The sequence below is a fragment of the Apostichopus japonicus genome, chromosome 14, assembly GCF_037975245.1.
Source record: "Apostichopus japonicus isolate 1M-3 chromosome 14, ASM3797524v1, whole genome shotgun sequence".
Classification (NCBI taxonomy): domain Eukaryota; kingdom Metazoa; phylum Echinodermata; class Holothuroidea; order Aspidochirotida; family Stichopodidae; genus Apostichopus; species Apostichopus japonicus.
This window is the reverse complement of record NC_092574.1, coordinates 5633327-5648089: the sequence shown is the minus strand read 5'-3', so window position 1 is coordinate 5648089 and position 14763 is coordinate 5633327. Positions and strand designations below refer to the sequence as shown.

Below are 14763 nucleotides of genomic sequence, written 5' to 3'. Positions count from 1 at the left end.
GATCATGGCGTTACATTGTTACCAAATATCCAAAATTGTTCACGTCCTCAATGAAGCCCAGTCAAGTAATGGCCAACTGTAATCTCTGTTACTACAACCATGGAGGTAAAAACTGTGTTTTTACCTCCATGCTACAACGGGCCCTAGTGCTCCTTTGATTCTTGCTAAGACACTGCTTACACTTAAAAAAGAAAAAAGTGAAGACCTCAACAGAGGGGTCTGATAGCATATTATCCTAGGGCCCCGATATGGCTCTCGATCGAGCCCCCAGGACTCGAGTAGTCAACTTTCCGTTATACCATGAAGGTAAAAACAGAATATACTGACGCATTGAGCCATCATCGAATCCATGGACTAGGACGGAGTGTGGGAATTAATAAATTAGTAAGCCATATTCCAAACAACGTTTAGGCTATGTTTGTGAAAAGTCCGTTGGTTTGTCCCCAAGTTCCGCTTTGCTGTGTTTATTCATTGAGCTTGTTGCCCATAAAATCGTTGATTTGACGGGAAACATCCCGTTTCTTGCGTCCCGCAAGATGACGTCATACTGTTTCGATACCGTATCCTTGTCATGTGGCAGCGTATACGCACACTACACATTTGTTGATGTTGACAAATGAGTATGTGGGACTTGACATTTTTCGTGAGGTACAGCTTACGTACACAGTGTATTCACATACTAAAGCACTGCTGCTGCATAAGGACCGTACTTTATGATGTCAACTTACAAATCCGCAAAACAGTAGTTAGTGTGCGGAGGTAGCGTGATAAACTACCAGTATCACAAGATTAAGTTGGAACGAAAAGAGATTGTTACGTGTAAGTTGTTGAACGGCATGGTATAATGAATTTGGTGATACAGAAGAAGAACATTGTCGATAAAGTGAAGTAGGCTAAACGATTTGGTCGTGAAGCAAATGGCAAAAGAGTTTTCCAGGGCTTGCAGTTTTGATCCATCCTTTGAACAATTACTGCCATACGCTTTGCATTGGAACACCATTGTGGAGGAGGAAGACTTTCGTGAGTCCCCTATTGACAGGGCCCAGTTTGAAAAGTTCTTCGATCAAGATGGTAGAATTGCCGATGAACAATGTTTTCGAAAGTCCGTATTTAGAGGTAACAATCATGTTTTTCTAGCCTACAAGCACAAACATTGTCTTAAGCGTAGACCTATGTATCCTAACAAGTCAATGTTCTGCAACACTTGCTTGTAAACATCACACTTTGTATACTAACTTGATATCCTAACTTAGCCTAGGCGTACTACTACTAGCAGCACCAAGCACCATGTGTATTCTAGTATTAACATTTATTGATAGGTTTGTCAATTAAGGCAGAACATCTGCTCCAACATATTTCTCAAATTTTCAACTGGTGTATGTCAATAAGGCTATGTACAATAGATATTGGACATAGGCCTACCTGGTTATGAACTCTCCTTTAATACACTCATGAGTCATGGTAATTTATTCCATTGTGTAAATTTATCCCTCCCATTGCTCACATTGCAGGTGGAGTCTCTCCAGAAGTTCGGAAAGAAGCATGGAAATTTCTTTATGGGTACTATCCATTTCAGTCTACCAAACGGTAAATAACAATATTTAGCAGTCAAAATTGTCAATAATATCTTACAAGTGTCCCTTGATAGATTCTTATGGTATTTCTTAATTCAAGACATGGCTATGTCAAAGATGATGTCCCACTTATGCCTCCTTAATTGTTCTCACAGGGGATCTTCCTGACACTGGCCAAATTTTACTCATAAATTTCATCGTTTTTTCATTACAGGGAGAGGGAGGCATCAGATGTGGAGTTCCACTACAGATATGAAGCTTTGAAGGCCAGGTGGAAATCCGTCCTGGGTTCCTGGTCAGAGGAGAGAGAGCAAGAAGAGGAAATGAAACAGCCTTCCCCAAATACTACAAAACAGATACACAGCCCATCTCAGAATGGTAATCTATGAATTGAAATGTTGAAGTTCTAATGACAAATTGCTATAGTTTACAGTTAAACCTGGCCCCCCTTAACACCCCCCCCCCACCTTCGCTCTCCAAACAAGCAACTGTAATAGATCCAAAATATATCAATCTACATGTGTTTCACATTGAGATTTCAGCAGAAAATCTTTCAGAGTAAGACTTTGACAAAAATCCCATGCAAAGTCTGAAATTGTACCAGCAACTAGTAGAGGCTCTTGAAAGCTGTATGTAACAGTCAATGAAGCAATACACAGTAGTTGATAATTTTCTGTCTAGACAGTTTAAGATTTGAAGAGTTTTTACGACAAGTAAAATTTGATTGGCTTTAAAATAATGAGTGGATTTTACTCTTGGTAATTTTAATGTAAAGGAGTTCTCTTGAAGCAAGACAAAACAGTATGAAGGTTTTGTTTTTTGTTTTTTTTGAGTACTTCAAAAATGTTTACTTTGCTCATTTGTGACAGGCTGCCTAGAACTCACAGAACACATTTCAACGGTAGTGAAGCTCGGAGAAGATCTCTCTCTTCCCAATAACTTACACGACGACCTTCATAGATTCAAGTTTTTTGAAATTCAAGCCAAGGTATTTGATTTGTTTTTTTGCTTTCTGCAGCTCTTTTGGCATCCTCATTTTGCACATAAAACTGTTTCCATTGTGTTTAATCACTTGTTGCTTAGTGCTCAACTAAGCAGCAAGAAGTTAATAGTAAGATAGACAGGGAAGAATAGAATGTAATGTTACAATTAGAAATGATTAATAATGTAAGGAAGAATAGATTAATCTAAGCATGGATGAAGATTGTGTACATGTACATGGTAACAATCATCCTTCAAACAAATAAGTTTTCATCTAGTGCTTCTGAAGTGAGGTGTTGAAAGGCATTTGCTGTTTTAAAAATAAAAACAAGACCATCGGTTGCTACCAGTGGTGTATACTGATTGTTTCTTCATCATGCGACAACATTTTAAAGTAGTCTCATGTCCAATCCCTTATTTTCTTTCTCTGAATTTTTCCTTTTTTCTTGGGACAGATATATGCCAACAGACAACCAATAGAGGAGAACTTAAAGGGTCTAAAGAAGACTCTAAGAATAATTGACAAAGATGTCCCTCGTACGGATAGAGATTTGCCGTTCTTTAGGTAAGATTTGATTGTCGGCTCCTTATCCACGATTAAGAGAGATTTTTGTTTCAGACATTGCTCGGAAATGATTCGGTATATTGAAGTCTGCATTGCCTCACGGTCAGCTATTGGTTAGTATCGGCCAATCGTGGCTAAAGTTATTTTCCCAGGAATAAGTAAACTTAAGGTCATTTTTAAGTTCCCACTTGCTGTTCTTCAAAAGAGCAAGTAAGTGTCCAAAGGGATGACACTGGTTAACTAGTGACATGAGATGATGGAAGGATATGCTGACGATTTTAGAAATATCACCGCCAAATTTACGCAGGTTTCCGAGGAAGCTTGAGAGGAACCACCTGTTTGTCTGTCTCATTCTAAGTAGATACTCATCAATCTTTGAGACTGATTTGAAGGAACAGAACGTCCAAAATAGTACTCTTGCAATTTTCGATCAATTTTTAGTGGAAGATATATGGTCATTTCTTTTGGTCTTCAAACAAAATGCCGCACTTAGGACCGATGATGACATAACTACAAACATGGAGGTTTATGATATAGTTTTAAAGTTTGCACAGTAATGCCAGACCGGATATAAAGTATTCATTAAGTGCTGTCTTTTTTTTTGCAGTGGTAAAAATAACCAAAACCTGGAGAAACTGAGAGATATACTGGTGACATTTGCTGTCTTCCATCCAGGTAAGCCGACCTCCTTAGCCACAAGTTTCTTTGTTGTCATCTTAATTTGCATATAAATCAGTATCCAGCTCTTAATCAAGCACTGGTAATGGTTCAAATAGGGAAGGGTAGGGTCAGTGGGCACACTGAGAATAGTTTGCACCAGGGGCGGGTCCTTCCTTTTTCACCCCGTGCAGGGGATGCCGTCCTGGGGGAGGGTTCCACTCCCCTTTGAGAAAAATTTGTTCATGTAAGGTGGCTCTCCTGTAGATGCATAATGGTGCTATCTTTTGGCAAAGCTATGAACTGATTACACAATGATTTACAAGAATAGGGAAAATTGTTTGGGGAATGTGGCATGGAACCTCCCCCCCTCTGACTGGTACCTGGGGCGGACCAACCAAACCCCCCCCCCCCACCTCGGAAACTGACCTGAGTAAATATCGGAAACTGACTTTGGTATATATCATAAACTAACCTTAAGTAAATTTCTCAATGACGATGTGTTTGGTTTGTAATTTTGTTCAAAGAAGCTATTGTTATTGCTGGGAAACATATCCCAGCATGCAATTAGTTTAACAAAAGTATGTCATTATTGGACAGGGTAGTGCCACAACTTACGGGCAATACTAATATTAATGCTTAGTCTAGTCTTATAAGCTATCCTAGTAGATCTGTCAACACAGAGCCTAGATTACATATCTAGCTGCTGACTGAAGTAGTTGTTGTTTATTGATTTCATATATTTGCAGCTAATTGCACCAATCTCAGTTGAAAGGAAATAGGTTGTATTGTTCATACAGAAGAAAACACTAGTTGTATTACATTTTGTGCAATCAAAACAAAACAACAGTGAGTATTGTGGGAAGATTATTAGTCTTTGGGAAATGAAACATTTCCTGGATTAAGGTCTGATCTTGTAACTGGTGGAAAGTTAAATTTTAACGGTCTCATAAAAATATCCGTTTGATCTTTCGATAACCAGACGTGACCTATGCACAAGGAATGAATGACATTCTGAGCCGCTTTCTAGTGGTGTTAAACAACGAAGTGGAAGCCTATTGGTGCTTCACCAACTACTTGGAGAAAATAACCAACGAATTCTTAGAACATGGCATGCTGAAGAAACTAGGTAAGGGTGAAAGAGATTATATTGAACGTTTGGGCATTTTAGATGGTAGCAAATATATTTGACATAATTTTTACCCAATTTGTTTTGTTCTGCATCCCAATGGATGGAAAGGTTTTTGTATATTTTCTTTGTATCAGATATAACATAATATGAAAACAACATCATTTCCGTTTGTTATTTCAAACACTTGGCTAATGACGTCACAAGTTTATGACAAATCAATTAAATCATTGTTTTCAGTGCTTTTGGGTAATTTATGTCCTTCCTTGAGATGTTTTGCGGCTGCATTTCTATGACACATAAATACATCTTTCATTTTATGGCTGTTTTAGTGTCACCATTTTACATAACTGAATTCCATTGCAATAGTTGTGCAATATATATTTGCTATGTTTTTTTTCATGCTATTATTGATTCTGTATAGTGTAAAATAGTTATATAGTTATTTTAGTAGTTTTTCACATATTTGATGTAGTTCTACACTGTATTTTTAACATTTCCTCTACTTTACACATCGTGTAATTTTATCTTCGTTAGGTGTATTGGTTTTGTATTTATGTTTTACGACTTTGTTTTTACGTATTATGTTTTATAAAGCGCTTTCAAGCCTTTGCATATTGCGCTATATAAGTTGCATATTATTATGATTATTATGATTATTATTTTGATGAATTTCATGTTAATACATGACTTGATGATGGCATTGATTTCAGATCAGGAAGTGTCATGTTTGGGAAGGAATTGGAGGTAGGCTGATGAAGATGAGAAGCGAGAATGAGATGGGATGGAAAAAGGGAGGTGAGGGAATGCTGGGCAAGGGAGAACTGATGGGCAGTGGGAAATATAGTTATGAACTAAATGGACAGAATGTTAACATCATGTTTATCAAGTTTGGTATTTGCACAACTCTGTTTGGAATCAATATATTCTTTTTTCCTCTAGAATCAGTTCAGAAGCTCCTTCAAGAAATTGATCCATTTCTTTCTCAACATCTTGCAATCTGTGATGTTGGGGATTTGATGTTCTGTCACAGGTAGGGTGGACACAGTAAAAGCTTAAGAACAGAATTTAGTGTGTTACTATGGAAACTGTTTGGATTTAATGTCTGTGCTTGGCTTATAGTTTGTACTATTTCCTTATCTTATTTTACTTTTCATTTGTACCACATGACATGGGTGATATCCCTTAAATCACCAACTACAATAGATGGCTTTCAAAATTATACAATTCCTTGATATTATTTTAGAGAGACATTTAACTATAAACAGACCTTTTCACATTAAAACGACACTTGTGTTTATTATTAAAGTAAACATTAGCAAGTCAGTGAATTTTCTCAGAATAATTTTTTTCAAACTACTTTACCACTCCATTCAGAGGAAACAATTAAACTACGTAATAAGACATCCATTGTAACAACCTCACAAATGTGAATGCTTTTCTAGATGTGTGAAAAAAAAATCATGATGTGAATTTAATGGAAGTTGAAACAGAAAAGACATTTTTCCACATTTAGAACAAACTGCTTCTTTCTTTTGATTTATATCTAGTTTTTTGCACTCTAATGATACAATTCAGGATAAATATATGCAATAAAAATGTACCATTGTAGGTCTGAAGTAATGCATTGAATTTTTTTTTCATCGTGAAGAAGGTTACCTAGTTTGAGCAGACAAAATTATTTTCACTTAAAGGGCTCCAAAATATATATATATTGTTTAGAGTGAGAGGAATGATTTTATTGATCTTTTTTTTTTTAGTGATCGATAATAATTCAAACATAATTTAATTTATATCTTCACATAGCCTTTTGCTGGTCTCTTCTTTCAGATGGCTTTTGTTGAGTTTCAAAAGAGAATTTGTGTTTGAGGAATGTATAGAGCTTTTTGAAATTATCAGCAGCCAACATCTGGAACTGACTTCAGATGAAGCCGAAAGGCTCCGAGAAGTGGAGAGAGCAAAGGACTTTCTGCGAGAAGGTGATGACTTAAACAGAGATAAGATGCAATATTTTATGTGACTTTAGTGATATGTTGGTGCAGTGGGGAGGTGGATTGGGGGACGGGGAGGGGGGCGGGTGAGTGAGTGAAGGGGAAGATGTGGGGTGGAAATTATGCAGAAATATTGATTAGAATCTTCTAAATTTAGATAATAGATACCATTTGGAAAGTTTAGTAATTTTATTAATGGAAGATTGTCATGTGGGTTATAAAGATTGACCACATAGGAGGGCATTACTTCCGCAAATTAAACTCAAATGCTTTGAGTAGGCTGCTAACATTGTTTTTGAGGAGGTTCGTTTCTCCAAAGAAACGAGTGGAATTGACAATAATGTAACAGAATTACTTATGAGGAGTGATATTTTCTTCTCGTCTAGCGGGAATTTTTGTCACAGATATGACAACCTTCTGATATTGGTTGCCTGCATCCTGCTTTGTGTGGGATATGAAATTTATGCACAGTAACACTGAACCATGAATCTTTATGAGAACTCATTAACATAACCCAGGAGGGATTAGACCAACCGTAGACACTTTGTTGGAAAATTTTTAACTTTCTCCTGTAATCCTACAGTTGTTTTATAAAGGAAATTGAATTGTGTGTTAACAAATTGTCAGTGGACATTCAAACAGCTGGGGATATTCGTATATGTCTTTTACGTTAAATACCTGTGATGCAGTATGATATTAGGTGTTTTGTGATATTGAAAGTATAGACGACGAACAAGGCGAATAAAGTTTGACCCCATTTAGTCAGTTCAAGTGTGTATCAATTCAATTGGCAATACAAGTGGCTTCCTTTGTTTCTGTTAAGTAATGTTTTGCTTGCATTCACAAAGTGAAACTTCCTACTATATTTGCTTCTCTATTTCTGCAAGCTACTCGTGATTTGCGTCGGTGGTCATATAAACCTTTTCAAGTAAAACTGCTGGCATTTTTTATTCCTTGCCCGAAGGCTCAAGGAATCTATGCGATTGTGATTGCGTGTGTGTGTGTATGTGACGCCCTTGGCTCGTAAACACGATAACTCAACAACGGCTTATTGGATTTAAGTCATACTTGGTACATAGATGCACCATACTTAGTAGAAGAACCATATTGATTTTGTTGCTCATCTCATGAATAATAATGAGGTCACGGGTTGAAATAACTCCACAATCGAAGTCAGAATTTATTCATACTTGGTATTAATGTGTTGGTAGATAGTGGGTACATGGTAATATATGTTCAAGTTGATATTATGCATATTTATTTGGGGGTGGGGCTTAAGTTTATTTTCACTAAAATAGCTTGTAAAACGGTAACTGAACAACGACAAGTTGGATTGAAGTCGTACTTGATACATATATGCGCCATAGTGAGTAGAAGAGCCCTATTGATTTTGGTGCTCATCTCGAGAATATTAATGTGGTCACAGGGTCAAATGTAAACATTTTCAGAATTGAATCATACTTTGTGTGAAGGTGTTGGTAGATAGCCGGTACCAGATAATGTATGTTCAATGTGACATCATGCACATTTATTAGGGGGCAGGGCTTAAAGTGATTTTTGCTAAAAGTAGCTTGTAAACATGGTAAGTGAACATATTTAGTTGGTAGGTCCACAGTCAGTGAAAGAACTCTGATCAATTTAATCAACAATGACGAAAGCTTGGGATTATAATCTCAATTGGCAAGGAATCACAATAAGCCCACTGGCTTTTCTGGTTAACCAATGGTTACAGTAACCAGTGGTTACAGTAACCAGTGGCTACATGGATATATTACCGGAGGTTCTCATGATTCGCTTTCTTTCTTCGTCTGATAGGTGGCCGACAGAGATTAGCCGTGGCGGATATCAATACCGAATTTACATTTGAGTTATTTATATGTGTGGCCATCCTGCACCACCATAGGGAGGACATTAAGAAGTGCAATGATTCAGCGTCAGTATTCCAATTTATTAACGGGTGAGTCCATTGTCGTTCTATCCATCCAGAAAATTCATTAAAAGATAGATTTTACAGCTAATAATCATCCGAATGGTGTTGTAACTATATTGCAAAACATATCAAGCGGTACTTATCATAAAGTCAGCATGGTCAACTATTAATTAACTTTTCCACTTGATTGTGATATTTCCAAGTTTTTTGTTTGTTTGTTTGTTCAATCTCAATTTTGTTTGTCCCACAGATTAACTCACAAACTGGACCTCAAACAAGTTCTCACCCAAGCCGAAGGGCTCGTGCGGGAGTATTGCCGTAAGTCCGTCATTTCCAACAGCTTTGAGATGGTCGAGTGAGAGCAGGCATGTACTACTGAACTAGCTAGCTTCAAGATATTGGTCAACTTTAACAAGCGAGCTATCTGGTTGAAACAACCAACTAGCTTCAAACTCTTTTCCACTTCAGTACTTTTACTACAAGCGAGTCACTCTGTTGCAAGTCAGTTACATTAAGCAGCTTTTGAAATGGTAAACAGGCACGTATGAACTAGCTAGCGGAATTGTCATCCTCGATAAGCTATATGTTTGTTTCAGACAGCTGACTTAGCTGCAAACTCTTCACCAGTTAAATACCTTTTATACTTGTGCCACTCTTTGGACCTTGATTTAATGGAGATGAGGCTCTTTTCTGTTTTTATTCTTGAAACTGTTGCTTTCTGATTTTGCTGTAAATGTGTAAAAGCAAACCTTTTGTCTTCAAACTATCTGCTAAATTGTAAAACCTTTCACACACCAATACATCTCCATTATTTGTTTCCCAATCTTTCAACCGTTATCTGTAAAACGAAAAAGGAACAGAGTGGTCTACCTATTAGTATCTTACAACTCACCCCGGTTCCAGGGCAGGAAATTAACTTTTCAAGTACGTCTCGAATATTTAAATGTGTAAGAAGGTTTCACAGATAAGAAATTTAAAACTAATACTTTTGGCGATATTGGCCACTTAGTCAGCACACTACACTCACCCATTCTTCAAAATAAAAATTTACGAATGAAGTTGTAAAATTTAAAATCTCACAGAGATAGTTAAAGGGATGTGAGTGAAGGTACTTATCTGAATGTTGTCAACAATTAGTTTAGTTTTGCCCCTATAGTCATTTGGGGATATCATTATTATGTACCACTCGCATCAATTGTATGTTACTCTCATGTTCGCATCCCAGGAAGACATTCCATTGTAAATCTCCGATCTTTACTCAAATCTAAGAAGGTGATTTCTGTTTCGTTAATTTAATTCTTTTGTTTCAAGTTTTTTTTCTTTTTCCTAAATTCATTTTCTGGAACGAGTCTGTTATTGAACATCTTGATAGTGAGGAAGAGGTTTATAGTTTAAATCATATCAGGTCTAGTTGTAGACGCTAGGAGACTAGGATATACTTTCATTGTGGTAGGGTCTGTCTTTGTAATAGTTGGGTTTGTGTTATTCAGTTTAAGAATTTAAAACCATACTAAATAGGGATAACATGAAAGCTACTGTGTGCTGCTTCGAGATTTTTAAAAACATTAAACAATAAATAAATAAAAAAAAAAAAAGGAAATGAATAACATACAAGGCAGAGACATACCTATTGTTTGCTGACTTTAAGAGAATTTTAACATCTTTAAAATAACCCCCCCCCCCCAAAAAAAAACAGAACAATAACCAATAAATAAAATGATCAAAAACGAAAGAAACAAAAACACTTTTTATTTGAACGCACAAACTCATATTTATTGCTTGTCCAGTATTCTGTGAAAAGTAGAAGACATTAGAACAAGTTTGTTTTCTTAATTTTGATTGTTTAAAAATGGGAGGTGGAGATTTAAATGAAATATTATTCTAGATTGCTAAAAGAGCAATTTTTTTGTGTGTAAGAAGTTAAAAGTTTGATATATCTCTTTGAAAGAACAAGATCCATTTCAATGAGAAGGAAGTTAAAGTAAGCCGTGCCTGTAAGAACGTTTAACTAAACTGCATATCTATTTAATACTATGTAGTTTTTTATATCTCTTTTAAAGAATGTATTGTGTTTCATGAAATGTAGTTTTGTGTCCAAGGACATTCCATTTCAGTTTTAACTGTATGTAATTGTGAGTGGAAAGAGGTTCATATTCTTTGTCAATTTGACTTTTGTTTTTCGGTACTGAAACAACTGCATTATTTCAGATAAAATTTCAGTTGACTGCACTTTGTACTAATTTGTTAACTCTAACAATTGCCAAAGATTTCATCATACTTTTTCACCCTGTTTTTTGTTTTTTTGCCAAAGTTGGAATCTTTTGTGGACATACTTGTCCTTACATTCCTGTTTAGTGTGATCTATCTCACATTTAGGTTACTTTGTATGTTATTCAAACCAGATGGTCACATGTAAGTTTCTTTTATGTTGCTGAACAATTGTTGAGGGGGTAAATTTGGAGCTTGCAGAATATGTGTGTATGTAACACAGTTCAACTATCACAGTTGTTTATGTAAAAGTCCAACTGTTGAATGTGTGCATGTAACAGTCCAACTTTCACATGTGTATGTAACACAGTCACACTATCACATGTGTTTATGTAACACAGTTCAACTATCACATGTGTGTATGTAACAAAGTCCAACTATCACATGTGTGTATGTGACACAGTCCAACTATCACATGTGTGTATGTGTCACAGTCCAAATATCATGTGTGTGTATGTTACACAGTCCAACTATCACATGTGTTTATGTAACACAGTCCAACTATCACATGTGTTTATGTAACACAGTCCAACTATTCAATGTGTGTATGTAACACAGTCCAACTCACATGTGTGTATGTGACACAGTCCAAATATCATGTGTGTGTATGTGCCACAGTCCAAATATCATGTGTATGTATGTTACACAGTCCAACTATCACATGTGTTTATGTAACACAGTCCAACTATCACATGTGTGTATGTGACACAGTCCAAACGTCACATATGTGTATGTGACACAGTCCAACTATCACATGTGTGTATGTGACACAGTCCAAATATCATATGTATGTATGTCACTGTATTTGTGCAATGATGCTGCTAGAGTTGTATGTGGATTTGATTGGAATATTGAAGCTAAATAATTTACAGGCAGTATTAACCAATAGATAAATACAGCCAAATGTGGCAATCTGCCAGAAGCGGAGAGGTAAGTATCCCATTTCCACCTCTCCCACCTCCCCCTCATACCTATTTTATTAATATATATATCTTTCTAAAACAAAGAATACTTGCATATCTTTTGCCATGATTTCCTTTTTCTGTAATATCTAAGCAAGACACACAGAGAAATGTAGCGTGTATGTAGAGGTACTTTAGAAATAGGCTTTATTTATCATCCACTTTAACCTTGCCATTTTTAAGCGCACCTTCATCCATTACAATTCTTTGTTTCTGTTGAAAGCTGTTGGACAGATTCGTCTTGTAAATCTATATGGGTCACTATGAAAATATGTAATTCTTAACTGACTATGCTAGTACTCCTTTTTTAGGGGGGGGGCAAGAAAGATGGGGAGGGGCAAGAGAGGTGGGGGAGGAGGGTTATGTAAGGTACACTTTCAAGAAGAGTCGGAGAATTACTGTACCTTTCTTCTGCCAGATTTAGTAATTTAATTTATCGTTGTGCCTTAGTTTGGCGTACTTAGTAAAACTAGGTTGCACCGTTCCGTTCTGTCCAAAGTTGAAACCATTAACTTTAAAGTTGAAACAATTAACTTGAAACAAAAACAAAAAATCATTGTATAAAAACAAAATTTTTCTTCATAATGTCCGATAGCAATATCTTTCATTCATAAAAAGTACAGCATTTCTAAATAAAAGGAAGTCTGAAATCAAGTTTGTTTTCATTTAAGGTTGTTTATCAAATTTAAATTGATGCTTTGCCTTGTCATTGGTTATTAATTCAACCAATTTTTATCTTTAAGCTGTTGGTATTTCTTATTTTTAATTGAATTTTTGCTTCTTCTTTTGTGTGTTTTTTTAATTCAAAGTGTCTTTCATTATAACCTTTCATATATGATTTTTGTCTTCGTTTCGAGTTCGACGACTGTAGAAAAAATGTTCACTCGATGTGGAAGGGAACATGCTCTCTTTCGTGACTTGACCAAACGTTAAGCGACGACTGACTCAATTTGTTGTTGTTTATCATCATTTCAGTGTAAATATGTACTTATTATTAATGGGAAAAAGTTCTGGTTTTGGTTTTTACATGTTAAATTCACTTTTGGTACCATACCTCAAACCTTGGTTGGGTTTTCAATGCATTTAGATGAGGCGAGCACACACTTTAAATTGAACAAAGCACTTCACTGCACGAGAATTAAGAATTGATAAGTTATTGTAATATATATATATATCCCTTGTAAAGGACAAGAGGTTTGTTTATGTTAAAAGTACATGACCTTTGACCTTAACATTAGAATCTGGTTTATATTTGTGAATCATTGAACTAACTATGAAGTTAGAATGCTGTTAGTGAATGGTTTGAATATTGTGAAGGGGGAGGGTGGGGGGGGGAGTAGCGAGGGTAGAGGAGGGCGAGGAGCAGGGAGAGTGAGATAAGGGCGGGAAGGAATGACAGATGCAATACTTATAAAGGTTCACAATCGTATCAAAAGGGTAACGTTTTTTTATAATATAAGGGTGTTTTAAAGTTAAGTCAAGTATTGCAAATGGTTACAGTCTATGTCATAAGGCAAGTGTTACTTAAAGTAACATATTGCATTTGACCCAAAACATCAGACTTAGATAGCAATGTTTTTCCTCTTAAGCAAAACTTTGTAAGTAAATTTGAAAGAAAAGAACTTTGATGTATGTAAAAACAGATGCCCTGAAAGATACCATGAGTCAATCTTCTCACACACAAGGTCACAAGCAGTTTCTCTGAATTTGAAAGGAAGTGTCTGGGGGGGGGGGGTGGTGGGGAAATATTAATTGTTACCAATTGTTAAGAAAGAGTTGATAAAAACTTGTTTAACTTTATACACTGCTTTAATATTTCATTTCTGAGTTAGATGTTAAAAGAATCATGTGCTGTTACTATATAAGCATGGTTTGGAAGATGGCTGATTACTTTCACTTGGGTCTTTTAAGTTTACATAAGTTGTAGATATAACTCACACAAACTTTATGAAATATTTTGCCTTCGTTTCTTTCAACCTAACCATGATCAATAGAGTCATACAAAAAAAAAATGACTTTGTCTTTTAATGATTTAGAAGGGGACTTGTGTGTCACGGTCTTCACATATGCAGGCGGTAATTGAAAATGTAAACAACACCTTGGCTTTTGTTTTTGCGTCTACAGAATAAAAACCGTGGTAATTCTCTTTAAAGAGTGGAAGCGTTGTCATGGAGATGTTTTTAGCACACAGTACAGACTGCAAAATGCAAGAAGGCAAAATTATTATAATATTAAAATATAATATATGATAATATATTAATATAATTATAATATTGTGATATAATTATAATATATTAATATAATATGATAATATATATAATAATATGATAATATATAATTATTATTATGATGTTATAGGAAGGATTTTTTAACATAGAGTAGAAAAGCAATCGTGTGTCTGTCTCCACCAAATTGACCACGTGAACAATAGACTGGAAATTTGTAGGAAATTTTTGGAAGTAATTCTGCAATGAGACATGAGATATTCTTATTTAAATGTCACATGATCTGTTAAGGCTTAATGTTTTTTAAATTAATGAAAGGGGAACAATTTGGATATCAACTCTCACCTAATTTATCATGCCTTTTTTTATTTTCAAAGTCTTCCTTTTTCGCTTAAATATTTTTTTCTCTCAAATTTAATATTGATGTCGCAACCAAGAGAAAATTGGTTTGTTTGATGAGTTTATATGGCAATGTGCAAAG

The 14763-nt window shown here is 35.6% G+C and overlaps 1 protein-coding gene across 1 annotated transcript; it reads left to right on the top strand.

Moving 5' to 3' along the window:
- The first annotated feature begins 618 nt into the window (after nucleotides 1-618).
- On the top strand, nucleotides 619-10422 carry LOC139979777 (TBC1 domain family member 15-like). Its single transcript, XM_071990875.1, has 11 exons — nucleotides 619-1116; nucleotides 1512-1587; nucleotides 1789-1952; nucleotides 2444-2562; nucleotides 3011-3120; nucleotides 3728-3795; nucleotides 4760-4906; nucleotides 5849-5939; nucleotides 6737-6885; nucleotides 8713-8854; nucleotides 9078-10422. The coding sequence occupies exons 1-11, from the start codon at nucleotides 918-920 to the stop codon at nucleotides 9184-9186; spliced, it is 1374 nt and encodes a 457-aa protein (XP_071846976.1). The 5' UTR covers nucleotides 619-917; the 3' UTR covers nucleotides 9187-10422.
- Nucleotides 10423-14763: the final 4341 nt, after the last annotated feature.

What these genes read in the sequence shown, in the direction of transcription:
- LOC139979777 (XM_071990875.1), top strand. Translation starts at nt 918, where the DNA reads ATGGCAAAAGAGTTTTCCAGGGCTTGCAGTTTTGATCCATCCTTTGAA. An exon ending in GATTTGATGTTCTGTCACAG is followed by an intron (nt 5,940 to 6,736) that starts GTAGGGTGGACA and finishes CTCTTCTTTCAG; the next exon opens with ATGGCTTTTGTTGAGTTTCA. An exon ending in GTATTCCAATTTATTAACGG is followed by an intron (nt 8,855 to 9,077) that starts GTGAGTCCATTG and finishes TTTGTCCCACAG; the next exon opens with ATTAACTCACAAACTGGACC.